Source organism: Antedon mediterranea, chromosome 1 (assembly GCF_964355755.1).
Source record: "Antedon mediterranea chromosome 1, ecAntMedi1.1, whole genome shotgun sequence".
Taxonomy (NCBI): Eukaryota; Metazoa; Echinodermata; class Crinoidea; order Comatulida; family Antedonidae; genus Antedon; species Antedon mediterranea.
Window position 1 is genome coordinate 1,282,061 of NC_092670.1, and position 15,056 is coordinate 1,297,116.

The 15,056-nt window shown below is 35.3% G+C and overlaps 1 protein-coding gene across 1 annotated transcript; it reads left to right on the forward strand.

Moving 5' to 3' along the window:
• Positions 1 to 6,361: 6,361 nt before the first annotated feature.
• Positions 6,362 to 15,020, forward strand: LOC140050958 (gamma-aminobutyric acid type B receptor subunit 2-like; the record flags this gene model as incomplete). The annotated part of the gene is made up of 14 exons (XM_072095981.1): positions 6,362 to 6,528; positions 7,215 to 7,230; positions 7,405 to 7,593; positions 7,689 to 7,931; positions 8,352 to 8,415; positions 8,731 to 8,811; positions 9,528 to 9,678; positions 10,057 to 10,189; positions 10,302 to 10,412; positions 10,791 to 10,913; positions 13,545 to 13,719; positions 14,016 to 14,179; positions 14,444 to 14,560; positions 14,722 to 15,020. Coding segments are annotated over 14 exons (1,803 nt in total), but the record flags the coding sequence as incomplete, so codon positions are not given.
• Between the last annotated feature and the right edge of the window lie 36 nt (positions 15,021 to 15,056).

Sequence of the window (15,056 nt, forward strand, 5' to 3'; positions counted from 1 at the left end):
ATCATACGGTACTATGTGATTTATAAAAATTATTATATTTATTATAATTATTATTATATTTATTATAAATATTAATAGTTAGTTATTTAGTCCTCTTTCTTAAAGAAATATAATAAAATAAGCAAGAAATACACAAAAAAAAACCCCATTATTAACGTCAATTGTCAATTTCGGACCAAATTGTCATTATTCGGCTGACCAATCATACGTCATGCATAACATGGAGGATTTTCCTCCATCGTCATAATTACTATTGAATTACGTAAACCATTAAGGTTCTAAAATTGTCTGTTTTACGTCACGTTACGATTTTAATTCCGTGGTTGGCAATTATGTGGACATAGTTCAAATTATTTTAATGTATTTTATTTACGGCTGATGAGTCTTGAACACAATGCCATTTTTACAATAGTATAAATGCGAATGTTTGACGACATAGAAAGAGTTGAACTGTCGATTGAACCACTGTGTTGCGTATACGCGCCTCTGCGCATCTATTGGTCACCATCCCTTGTAAAATTCTTAGGAGCCAATCCGAGGTAGGCCTATAGGCCTATTATCTAAAAAACCGTAGTGTCGTACCTAAGCTCATGTATTCGCCCTCTACCGTTAGTCCACTGAGAACGTACTTAAAGGCAGGGAAATCCAAACTTGCAACAAAGTCTGAGGATAGTCCGGACGAATCATGGCAACCTTAGGTCACCAATTACTGCTAGGTTTTGTGCTTGTATTCGTGAATAACGCGTTTAGCGGACAAACTGGGGAAGATAAAACGATTTATATTGGTAGTTTTGTTTTGGATCGATCGATAAGCTTTGTAGTTGATGGGATTACATACGGGCAGAACAGAGCTCTGGAGTTCATCAATAATTCTACAGATATCTTAGCTGGATACAAACTTGATGTTGTACAAAGGTGGACATCTGTAAGTTTTCGATTTTTTTATTTGGCGTTCCAGCACACATCACGACACAATTTCATTTTTTTGTTCATACATTGTTTGAATGGACTGAAACAACTGATATATTCTACATTATTATTACCATAATATTATAACCAAAAGGATACATATTTATGTATTCATTGATTGAAAATGTATAGGTCTACATAACAGATAGATAACGATCGGACAGAAACTGTGGAACTTAAGCACTTAAGAACTTTTCAATGTAATGTGTTACGAGTTTGTTACAGGAATTTGGTAAATGATATTCTGTTGTACTCTGGTGTTGAGAATGTCGCGTGTCGAAAAGTCCCCCACCCACCTTCAATGCGCATGACATCTCTGCCACCTAATCATTGTTTCAATGCACCAACTGCCAACCAGACGTTGTTGGATATTAAAACAATGGAAATTTGTAACACGACTTCCTAATCAAGCATTCGAAGTGTGCTTAAGGTTGATGAAAGTCAAATACTAAAAACAAAAAAATCGAGATTAGCTTAATTAAAAGCCAATGTCATTAGCGCACTTATTCTAATTAATCCGACTGTTTTTGAATTTGTACGTATTAAAAGAGTGGGCGTCAAGAAAATACATTTTATATATTCATATTGTTTTAGTTAATATTATTAAATTTTTTGTTTGAAGGGATTAATAAATTTTTGTTTGCAGGTTTTGAAGAATACAAGTAATAAACAAATGCTATGTAGGCCTATAGCTTACACATACATCTAAATGAATTCTAACAATCTATATTATTTCTAACCATAATCATCATTCAGTTCACATTATTCACATCTCTGCTCAATCATGAACAAGGAAGCGATGGATCAGTTTTTAGCAGTTGATATCTGATTATTAAATGAGAAGGAATAATTGTTTTTTAACAAAACGTATTCATAAAAAATGCAAAAACAAAAATTAATCAAAAAGATAGACCACTAATTGTTAAAAATTAGAAAAATACTAAATGAGAAAAAGGAGTCTTGCAATAGCTTGAGAGCCATGGAAAGATTTTTTTATTTTCTAGTTTTATTAATCTTCTAAATAAGCAAGGGCATTGGCTTAAATTTTTTTTTTTAAAGGAAGAAAAGAAAAGCGTCTTATTGTCATTAGTACAAATTAATAAAGAAAATTGGCATATATCCTTGAGTAAGATATAACAGGTATATATTACAAAATTAGTCTACAAATCCGTAAAAGTTGATTATTGTAAGAAATGGCAAAAATAACGCAGACAAAAAAATCTGTTATTTTATTTCATTTTTCTTTAAAGAAAAATATTAAAAAGTAGTATTGATTGATTGATTGATTCTTTTATTTTTCACACAACATTCATAAAAATATATAAGTACAATAAAGTGTGAAAAACAGGATAACCACAAGCAAGCAAAGCTTTTAATCTGTGGCACCCTAACTTAAAATATAAATTTACAAATATATTACAAAAATGTTTTCATGTAGTAAATAAATGAAGGAAAATACAACGTACTATAATATAATATATATATATATATATATATATATAAATAAATAAAATAACAGCAGAAAACTTGGTTACTTCATTGTTTTAATCACTACAAATTTGTTTCGTACGACCAGCATGTAGCTGGCCGCACTCTTCAGGTGAAATATAAAACATAAGTGACACAGTTGTCTCATAGTGCTTAATAGAAGTGAGTCATCGGGAAGTCGTATACAATAGCCTATTGTTTTAGATAAACTGTTTGGATCTGCAATTTAGTAAGAATTTTTTCCTATGTCTACAAGTAGAGACTAACTCGTTCTTACGGTTCAGTGAGCATAGCTCTGGTTGACATATAATAACATACTTTTCATATATACATAAATTACATCTTTTGTTAATATTTGAGTAAGGTTTGCATTTCTTTATAATTTTCCATTTAATTGAGTAATTTGTTTTAGAGTCTTTAAGTGTCCATATATATTTACTGAGTTCCGTTGCACTTCTTAATTTTTCGTTCCGGAATGAAGACGTATGGTTTCTGTATCTAGTTTTAAACTGGTTTTCAGTTAGTCCGACATATGTTTCTTCTTTTGATGAATCTTCTCTCTTTACTGTAGCTTGGTAAACTACACCTTTTGTTAGGCAGTTACCTGGGAGCGGGCATTCATTGGGATTGCGGCAGTTACATCCGCTTGTTTTCGCGTTGGTTTCAGTAGGCTTTTCTTTGGCTATCACATATTTGTTGTGTGCGTTAATTACTTTGTCTACGCTGGGCATGCAACTATAGCTTAGTTTCAAGGTATTTTTGTTAAATATTTTTCTGAGCTTGTTGCCGGCAGGAAAACAATCTTCTACTATAGCTAAAAACTTGTGGCCGATGTTGGTTGCTACGTTTTTGCTGAATGGTGGGTTAAACCAAATTATGTTTCTGGTGCGTGATTTTTTGGGCTTCTGCTGTTCAGCATTGAACTCAAGTTGATGATTGTATCCACTTTCTTTGAGGGCTTCCTGGTATAGGGGTGCGGATGCATGAAATGTATCTTTGTCTGATGAGATGTCAGAAAGGCGTCTATTTATAGCAAGTGGGATGTTTCGGATAATAGATGGAGGATGGTTGCTGTCATGGTGCACGTAGGTTGGTTTGTTATTAGGCTTAGTGAAAGGTTGGAAGATCCCTGTCCTTAGGTCGAACGTTACATCCAAATAATTGACTATTTTCTTGTTAGCTTCAATTGTTAGCTTGAGGTTGTTCTCCTGGAAAATTTTACAAATATCTTTCTTGATTAGCTCAATCGTTTTGGCTGATTCGCGAAACGCGGCTAGGCCATCGTCGCGGTATAGACCAATTTGGTTGCCATATTTGTTAGACAGTTGCGACAAAAGATATGTACCTACGATTTCACAGGTTTCAGCACCATCAAAGCTTCCCATTGTGACGTCAAACACAACCTGTGTTTGACGTCACAATGGGAAGCTTTGATGGTGCTGAAACCTGTGAAATCGTAGGTACATATCTTTTGTCGCAACTGTCTAACAAATATGGCAACCAAATTGGTCTATACCGCGACGATGGCCTAGCCGCGTTTCGCGAATCAGCCAAAACGATTGAGCTAATCAAGAAAGATATTTGTAAAATTTTCCAGGAGAACAACCTCAAGCTAACAATTGAAGCTAACAAGAAAATAGTCAATTATTTGGATGTAACGTTCGACCTAAGGACAGGGATCTTCCAACCTTTCACTAAGCCTAATAACAAACCAACCTACGTGCACCATGACAGCAACCATCCTCCATCTATTATCCGAAACATCCCACTTGCTATAAATAGACGCCTTTCTGACATCTCATCAGACAAAGATACATTTCATGCATCCGCACCCCTATACCAGGAAGCCCTCAAAGAAAGTGGATACAATCATCAACTTGAGTTCAATGCTGAACAGCAGAAGCCCAAAAAATCACGCACCAGAAACATAATTTGGTTTAACCCACCATTCAGCAAAAACGTAGCAACCAACATCGGCCACAAGTTTTTAGCTATAGTAGAAGATTGTTTTCCTGCCGGCAACAAGCTCAGAAAAATATTTAACAAAAATACCTTGAAACTAAGCTATAGTTGCATGCCCAGCGTAGACAAAGTAATTAACGCACACAACAAATATGTGATAGCCAAAGAAAAGCCTACTGAAACCAACGCGAAAACAAGCGGATGTAACTGCCGCAATCCCAATGAATGCCCGCTCCCAGGTAACTGCCTAACAAAAGGTGTAGTTTACCAAGCTACAGTAAAGAGAGAAGATTCATCAAAAGAAGAAACATATGTCGGACTAACTGAAAACCAGTTTAAAACTAGATACAGAAACCATACGTCTTCATTCCGGAACGAAAAATTAAGAAGTGCAACGGAACTCAGTAAATATATATGGACACTTAAAGACTCTAAAACAAATTACTCAATTAAATGGAAAATTATAAAGAAATGCAAACCTTACTCAAATATTAACAAAAGATGTAATTTATGTATATATGAAAAGTATGTTATTATATGTCAACCAGAGCTATGCTCACTGAACCGTAAGAACGAGTTAGTCTCTACTTGTAGACATAGGAAAAAATTCTTACTAAATTGCAGATCCAAACAGTTTATCTAAAACAATAGGCTATTGTATACGACTTCCCGATGACTCACTTCTATTAAGCACTATGAGACAACTGTGTCACTTATGTTTTATATTTCACCTGAAGAGTGCGGCCAGCTACATGCTGGTCGTACGAAACAAATTTGTAGTGATTAAAACAATGAAGTAACCAAGTTTTCTGCTGTTATTTTATTTATTTATTTATGCTCTACCTTGGTATTGAGCACTCTATCCAAACGGTCTGAAAATTTCAACCTGAATATATATATATATATATATATATACATCACAGTCTCAGAATATATACGAAAATGTAATTAATTAAGTTAAAGTTTAATTTTTTAATAAAGACATATTTTACAAATGTTGTTTTCGCAAAGATATATTGTTTCTTTATAACTATTAATGCATTTATTTAGTAGCATATTAACTTTCAAAACCCGAAATGAAACACACATTCTTTAATAAAACATTTAACATTTAATTAGTTTTAAAAACTAATTAAAAATAATTACATTTTTCCAAGAACATTTAATAATCTCAATAATGGGAAATAACAATGCATATTATATCATTAAGACATTTCAAGACAATCATTCATTTTTAATTTGTTTTCAATTGAAAGTTGGGGTTAGTTATAAAATAAAATTAAATGAATGCATGCATGCATGATGATGAAAAAGATGGCTAAAAACGTCATCAAAGACAATATTTGAAGAAAAGTGGATTGTGAAACAATGCAATATCAGCAGCCCATTGCCTTATTTCAAATAAGTGTAAAGTTAAGTTACTTTTGTTTTACTTATTTTAAGACTGAGCCAAGTGATGGCCTATGGCAGCTCCGTGATGCACTGTACGGTCCAGATACATTTCTCTTCATGACACCGAATACCTACTCTTCTTTGGCTCAACCAATGTGTGAAACAGCCAATTATTACAATTTAGTACAGGTTAGTAGTTTTAAACTTTTTAGAGATTTCGAATGCCGATAATTAACGACTTTTAAACGCGCGCGTCTCCTTTTCTGTTAATGCCGCTATAAAACATATTAGCGGATTTTATACGCGCGCGTCTCTTTTTCTGTTATTGCCGCTATTAAACATATTAGCGGATTTTATACGCGCGCGTCCCCTTTTCTGTTAATACCACTAACAACCTATTAACGGCTTTTATATGCACGCGTGTTCTTTTTTTGTTAATGGCACTAAAAACCTATTAACGGCTTTTATACGCGCGCGTCTCCTTTTCAGTTAATACCACTAACAACTAGTTAACGTTTACTAGGTTGCATGTTGCACAGAGTCCCCTGCTTTTCAGAATCGTGAACGATATCCACAGTTTTACCACATCGCTAGTGGAATTGACACCATCAACCCAACGCGTGTCGAATTACTCAAGATGTTTAACTGGAAAAGAGTTGCTCTCATCTATGAAAATGAAGAATTCTATGATCTGGTAGGATATTTTCATATTGTATTGTACAATTAGGCGACTGGTGTATGTAGGGCTAGTTTGTTTCGGAGAATGACTTTTGTACAGTAGTACTAAACATATATTTAACTATAACCTTCTAACCCATGTTTTTTCAACGTAAAATGAACTACCGAGTGCCACAGTATACTTCTTTTCATTTTTGAAATATAATTTTATTATTTTGATATTTTGTTTCCTTAGAATTTCAAGGCTCTTGCCGCTGATCTTGAAAGAGAGAACATTGAAGTAGTTACGGTAGAAAACATCGCAGACATCAAATTAGTTAAAACGCATATTTCCAATTTAAAGGTACTATTAATCATATAGATTGGTTATATGACGCAATTAAAATGCGTATGTGAAACGGAAGTAATTTGACAAATCAAAAACACCCATTACAAAGTACCCATGTAGTAGTATGCTCCGTGCACAGCGCTCAAATGCAGTACGAGCAACGAAAGTGACTTGAATTTTTCAAAATTTTTAATCAAAAAACACCCATGCAATACTTGAAGGTCAGTAGGCTCTCACCGCTTAAATGCAGGACTGTACTTCTAAATTTCAAACAAATTATTACATTTTTTTTTTCAGATGCATGATGCACGGATCATAATTGGTAACTTTTACGAACATATGAATCGTGTCATATTGTGCGAGGTATATTACCATTTGTAATTTTTTTTGTTATTAGCTACATTAATATTATTGTAGAAGTTATTTCTACTAAGTTTAATCATGTCATACTATTTATTACATAACCACCATAAGACTAAGCTGAACTATTTCAAATACGGACAAGTCAAATGATATATTTTAAAATGCATCATAATAATCAAAGTAATAGTGTGCAAATTGGTCACTACTTATATCACTAATTTTAGGCATATCGTCAGGGCCTATATGGTCCTAAATACCAGTGGATGTTCACGGGATGGCTCCAGGGTCAATGGTGGAGGCAACCAGACGTTAATTGCACTGCCGAAGAAATGGACGCAGTCACAGATGGGTACTTTGGCATAAGAGGCCTAGCAATTGCCAATGACTTCAACCTTGTGCACTTTAATGGAGTAGTAAGTAGACCTCCTTAAAGACTTAATAACAACATTGCTATTAATACACTTGTTGTACGACAAGTACTTAATATTAATATTGCATTTTGTCTTAGAAACCATCTGAAGCGGACATTGCCGATTACAATTGGATGAAAGAAAATCCAGATTTCAACGAATACGTGTTCCAGACGTACGATGCCTTTATGACAATGGCCCTAACTTTAAATGCATCAATTGACAGGCTTAACAATATGATTCCCTCAAAACGACTGGAAGACTTCACCTACGACTATGGACAGGATATTCTTAACATATTTCAGGAGGAGATTCAACGATTGAGTTTTTACGGAATTACGGTGAGTTTTCATGTTCAAGACAATAAATATTGATATGTAGTTCATTGATTGTAAACCAGAAATTGTAACTGTTTCAAGTCAGTTTCGTCTATCAGCAGTGAACTACTATCAATGAACTACAATATACTAATCGAAACCAGAGGAATGTCTTTACTATTAAGACAATGAACAATTGCATCATTTTCCCAATACCATTTAAACAGTCCTTTCATACAGAAACCATACAATACTAATGTATCTCTACTTTATCAAAACTCTGAGGCAGGGTACCAACGAACTAGAAATGTCCACAACCAAACACGTAAACAAAAACAAATGTCCGCCGAAATGTTCAAATTGTGTTGGAATAACATGAACAACATTACAGAAAAGTTTAGATAACGAATGTGAATGAATTAGGAAATATGGTTTTATTTAAAGGGGCCTGTGACATTCTCTGATGCTGGAGGCAGAGTAGCAGACGTGGTCGTGGAACAAGTGCAAGGTAATATAGACGTCACGTGATAAAGTCAACAATTCAAGGCATATCTAGAATCTCTAGATTGCCTTTTGTTGATCTATATACAATTTCATTTTTCCATATTTATTTGTGGTTAGTAACAATAATGTGGACGGTTCCTTTCCAACGAATGGCTTTAGGTTTGTTTGAAGCAACGCAAGTAATTTGATGCGATGGAATATTCGAATTATTCATGTGAACCAATCTATAGACACCACAATTCCTGACTTATTGTTTTATCAAAAGCACTAGTAGAATAAAAATGTTATTACTTTATTTATTAATTTATTTATAATTCAGATGGTCACCTGAGGCGAGTACTGGTACACAATCCACGAGACAATATCATTATAGAAATGGAAGGAGAGTTTCTTTGGCAAGGTATGGATTATTTGTGGTGTAAATCTAGCCTTCTTTATTTGATTAACACAAACATTAACAGAATCTTCAATCAAACAAATGCCAGTTATATTTTGATTAATTAAAACGCACTTACTGATCAAACCAATCAAAGTCAGCAGCAAGCCTTGGTCAATAAGGTCCCCAATGTAGTCATTAAAGCGCTGGATTTTCTTCTCTTTAAAATTAAAACGTCAATGTGTTGGTTTGGTAAAACCTAAACATAGCACAGGCAAGGTTATTACACACAAAGTGCTAAGTAGGTAAAAATGAATAGAAAGTAAATAGTCCAAATATATGGAGGTAATTAATATTACACATAGGTTGGAATTGGCAATTATCTTTAGTACATAGGTAATTAGTCGGTAATTATATGTTTTAATATCGGTAATGATCTGTTTTAATATCGGTAATGATCTGTTAAATATCGGTAATTTACACACTTATCAAAGTAAAGTAACACATTAATTGTGTAACAGAAGGCGACTTAGCAGCGCGCGTAACAAACAAATACGCGGGTGCCAATCTGAATTTAGAACTATATATTTCAATAATAATTTCTTTCTTTAATTCTTATAAATCATTTCATTTAGATCCTAATATTATTAGTAGTGAGTTCTGTTGATGGGATAAATCGAAAAGTATGAAATACAAAGTATGGTACTCAATGGCTTATGTTTATTTGCATATCATTACAGGTGATTTGCCACCAGTAGATGGCATCATTACCAAACAGATTGCTACTGAAGTTTCACCCTGGCTTTTGTACACAGTATTGATTACGTCACCAGTCGGTATAATCCTTGCTATAGTGTTGCTTTGTTTGCACGTGGTCAATAGGAAAAGACGGTGACTTACAATTTTCTATATATAATAGTGTCATGGGGAAAATGGCAAAAGGCTTCCAACTTTCTAGGAGTTTGATGTGGTTGAGTTATATTGTTTTGACAACTCTTAACTCACTTAACATGACCACAGCCATATTTCCCTGACTGTAATACAAAAAGTTGGGTGTAGTCACACAATTCCGAGACAAGTACAAATGTTAGGCAAGATTAAAAGGATTGCTGTCAATACACAGTTTCTGTCAAAAAGGAAAATATTGTTCCATATGCATATATGTTATTAATGATCTAGAAATCCAGCCATGGTATGCAACAATTATTTTACGCAAACGCACAAAACGCACTTATAACTACTAAGCATTTTAATCATGTTATTTTTCAGGGTTATCAAGATGTCTGTGATCAGTCTAAACAGTTTAGTCGCCATTGGTTGTATAATGGCGTATATATCTGTGATGCTTATGGTAGTAGAAAACAGTCTTGTTGTCGACCAAACCAAACTTGCAATCTGTAAGGTAGGCCTAAATATCCTTTGAAGAATAACTTGTTATACTTTAGGCTTATTCTGGTTTGTGTTAAGTTTAGTTATATATTTTTCAATTAAACCAAATTATGTTATTATTACAGATACGATCATTAATTCTGCCAGTCAGCATATCATTGGCATTTGGAGGTCTCTTTGTCAAGTCTTACCGAGTATCTGTTATTTTTAATGCCGTTGACAAGCTAAAGAAAGTTGTAAGTGTTTTTATGGTCATGACTACATATACAGTAGGTCTACAACAATTATCAATTGGTAGGCGTACTTGCATACAGCCATTAGATAGGCCTACGCAACACAAGGACATGCATATACAGTACCTCACGTAATTTGACCAATCACAAGCGATGGATCATTTGAAATTTCGATTGATCAAATTTGTGCGTTGCGCATAACAGAACGAGTAGGCGTTTTCTGGCATCGATCCTAACTACGTCGTTGTACATAATAGTTGACTATCAGTCCATCTTCATAGAAAAACTGTTTCCGGATTTCCATTTCTACCAAATAAAATTGAAACTTTATGACATCCATCGCATCATGTTCTTCATACAAACGTATTTTTATGTCCACAGAATCTGTCTGACAAACGACTGGTTTCAGTAGTGTTCATATTTACAATGATTGACCTGTTAATCTTCGTTTGTTGGAACATCATTGACCCCATGACTATCCAGAGTACAGTAGTCAACACAGAGGTAAGACAAGCTTCTGAAATGTTTGTTGCGTTATCCTAACACACACTGCTTCATGTTGCCAATTGTTTGTTGCGTTATCCTAACACACACTGCTTCATGTTGCCAATTGTTTGTTGCGTTATCCTAACACACACTGCTTCATGTTGCCAATTGTTTGTTGCGTTATCCTAACACACACTGCTTAATGTTGCCAATTGTTTGTTGCGTTATCCTAACACACACTGCTTCATGTTGCCAATTGTTTGTTGCGTTATCCTAACACACACTGCTTCATGTTGCCAATTGTTTGTTGCGTTATCCTAACACACACTGCTTCATGTTGCCAATTGTTTGTTGCGTTATCCTAACACACACTGCTTCATGTTGCCAATTGTTTGTTGCGTTATCCTAACACACACTGCTTCATGTTGCCAATTGTTTGTTGCGTTATCCTAACACACACTGCTTCATGTTGCCAATAGTTTGTTGCGTTATCCTAACACACACTGCTTCATGTTGCCAATTGTTTGTTGCGTTATCCTAACACACACTGCTTCATGTTGCCAATTGTTTGTTGCGTTGTCCTAACACACACTGCTTCATGTTGCCAATTGTTTGTTGCGTTATCCTAACACACACTGCTTGATGTTGCCAATTGTTTGTTGCGTTATCCTAACACACACTGCTTGATGTTGCCAATTGTTTGTTGCGTTATCCTAACACACACTGCTTCATGTTGCCAATTGTTTGTTGCGTTATCCTAACACACACTGCTTCATGTTGCCAATTGTTTGTTGCGTTATCCTAACACACACTGCTTCATGTTGCCAATTGTTTTCGCTTATAAAGTTTAGTCTACATTAGAAACTCAACAGAACTTTAGGTTGTAGAGGTTTTCCCTGTCTAGATTAGTTACTGGAGTCTGTGTTTATCTGGACGATAACATGACTGTAAAGCACTCAAAGACTGTGATGTGACTAGTTAGGTCTGTGTTTATCTGGACGATAACATGACTGTAAAGCACTCAAAGACTGTGATGTGACTAGTTAGGTCTGTCTCTATCTGGACGATAACATGACTGTAAAGCACTCAAAGACTGTGATGTGACTAGTTAGGTCTGTGTTTATCTGGACGATAACATGACTGTAAAGCACTCAAAGACTGTGATGTGACTAGTTAGGTCTGTGTTTATCTGGACGATAACATGACTGTAAAGCACTCAAAGACTGTGATGTGACTAGTTAGGTCTGTGTCTATCTGGACGATAACATGACTGTAAAGCACTCAAAGACTGTGATGTGACTAGTTAGGTCTGTGTTTATCTGGACGATAACATGACTGTAAAGCACTCAAAGACTGTGATGTGACTAGTTAGGTCTGTGTCTATCTGGACGATAACAACATGACTGTAAAGCACTCAAAGACTGTGATGTGACTAGTTAGGTCTGTCTCTATCTGGACGATAACAACATGACTGTAAAGCACTCAAAGACTGTGATGTGACTAGTTAGGTCTGTGTTTATCTGGACGATAACATGACTGTAAAGCACTCAAAGACTGTGATGTGACTAGTTAGGTCTGTGTCTATCTGGACGATAACATGACTGTAAAGCACTCAAAGACTGTGATGTGACTAGTTAGGTCTGTGTTTATCTGGACGATAACAACATGACTGTAAAGCACTCAAAGACTGTGATGTGACTAGTTAGGTCTGTGTCTATCTGGACGATAACATGACTGTAAAGCACTCAAAGACTGTGATGTGACTAGTTAGGTCTGTGTCTATCTGGACGATAACAACATGACTGTAAAGCACTCAAAGACTGTGATGTGACTAGTTAGGTCTGTGTCTATCTGGACGATAACAACATGACTGTAAAGCACTCAAAGACTGTGATGTGACTAGTTAGGTCTGTGTCTATCTGGACGATAACAACATGACTGTAAAGCACTCAAAGACTGTGATGTGACTAGTTAGGTCTGTGTTTATCTGGACGATAACAACATGACTGTAAAGCACTCAAAGACTGTGATGTGACTAGTTAGGTCTGTGTCTATCTGGACGATAACAACATGACTGTAAAGCACTCAAAGACTGTGATGTGACTAGTTAGGTCTGTGTCTATCTGGACGATAACAACATGACTGTAAAGCACTCAAAGACTGTGATGTGACTAGTTAGGTCTGTGTCTATCTGGACGATAACAACATGACTGTAAAGCACTCAAAGACTGTGATGTGACTAGTTAGGTCTGTGTTTATCTGGACGATAACAACATGACTGTAAAGCACTCAAAGACTGTGATGTGACTAGTTAGGTCTGTGTCTATCTGGACGATAACAACATGACTGTAAAGCACTCAAAGACTGTGATGTGACTAGTTAGGTCTGTGTCTATCTGGACAATAACAACATGACTGTAAAGCACTCAAAGACTGTGATGTGACTAGTTACAGTAGGTGCACAAATTAACTTGCGCAAACTAGTTTTCTGTACTTTACTGTTCTACAGTAGTAAACTTTGAAAAACTTTCCTCGGAGTTGGGTCGGGTTGAGTAGACACGTCACGAATATTACACCATATACCACATTGGTTCCTACTGGTTTCTCCATCTTCCTGCATCTAACATTTGATTTTTTTATTTTATCACAGATGACGCATGATGAGAATAACAACGATGTTCAACTCCAGTACATTTCTGATGAATGCATCTCGGAGCACAATGACATCTGGTTCGGGTTGCTGTTCGTCTTCAAAGGAGCCTTAATGGCATTTGGTGTGTTTATTGCATGGGACACAAGGAACGTTATATCGGCACTAAATGAAAGTAAGTCTCAACAAGCTTTGGTATTTGGAAATAAGGCTTATATCACTTTATTTCAAACAAACAAACACCATACCGTTTGTTACATTCGTAGCCAAGGGCTAAATTGAGTTACAAGTATAAACCACCTAGTATGACCATTCAGTTGTCTATGTCTTTTGTGTTCATCTGGGCCTCCTCGGGAAAGCTGTCTCTCAGTACTAGTGATTAGGGGACAGATAATACCCATAAGTTGAGACAATTTTAAATTACCAACTACTACTCACTCTATACAATTGATTCATGTTTAAATATTCTAGGTAAACAGATAGCTTTTGCCGTTTACTGTGTGTCCATCATCGCTATTGTTGCCATCCCTGTCATCTTTGTAACTGACCTCACCACTGACGCTCTCTACGCTACCATTTCGGTATTTCTGATCGTTGGAAGTTCGGTTATCTTAATAGCAGTCTTCGTTCCAAAGGTAATTTTAATTATCAAAACATATAGTTCGACTTACTGCATTTACTATTTATTAGAGGGTTTAAATTAAACGACTTAAGCTCGGTTCCCACTAGCGACGCAACGCAAGGACGTAACGCAACGCAAGTGATTTGACCAATCACAAGCAATGGATTATTCGAACAGTGGCTTGTCATTGGTCAACTTGCTTGCGTAGCGCGTACGTCCTTGCGCATAAACAAATGAAAAAGTAAATCACGTAGATATTTCACTTCTCTTTTGAAAGATTCTGCTTTTAGGAATACCAGACGAGAATATCAAAGTAAGAATCAGCGAATTAAACGTGTTTGAAGATCGTACAACTAAACAAAAAATTACACTGTATATACAAGAACTACACGAGGTTGGTATTGGTAATTGATTATCTCAAACTCCTAAATTAATTGAGGACCAAATTGTGCATCTTTGTAATATTATTATTTGTTATTATTAGACCGTACCGAAATTAGTAGTACTGTAGTATGGTGTCAAATTACATAACAAAACAGTTTTGTTTTTTTTCAGAAACAAACTGAGCTTGCTCGACTTAAACAGCAGCTTCATCAAAATGGATACTCATGCATTGATGCATAACAACCACGATGGTTGTAACCACGATGGTTGCAACCATGCTTCACAGACATTATTTGTAAGGTTGTTTTATTGTATTGCAATATATTGACTAAAAAGTTATTTTGTGTTATTGGATCCTATTCTAAAATAGTTACTAAAATGTCGCTCCATGTTCAAATTAGACCCTATTGTAAAATAATTACTACTAAAACATTATTCGATGTTCATATCAAATCCTATTGTAAATTATTAACTAGAAATGTATCAACAACTAAATATTGATAAAA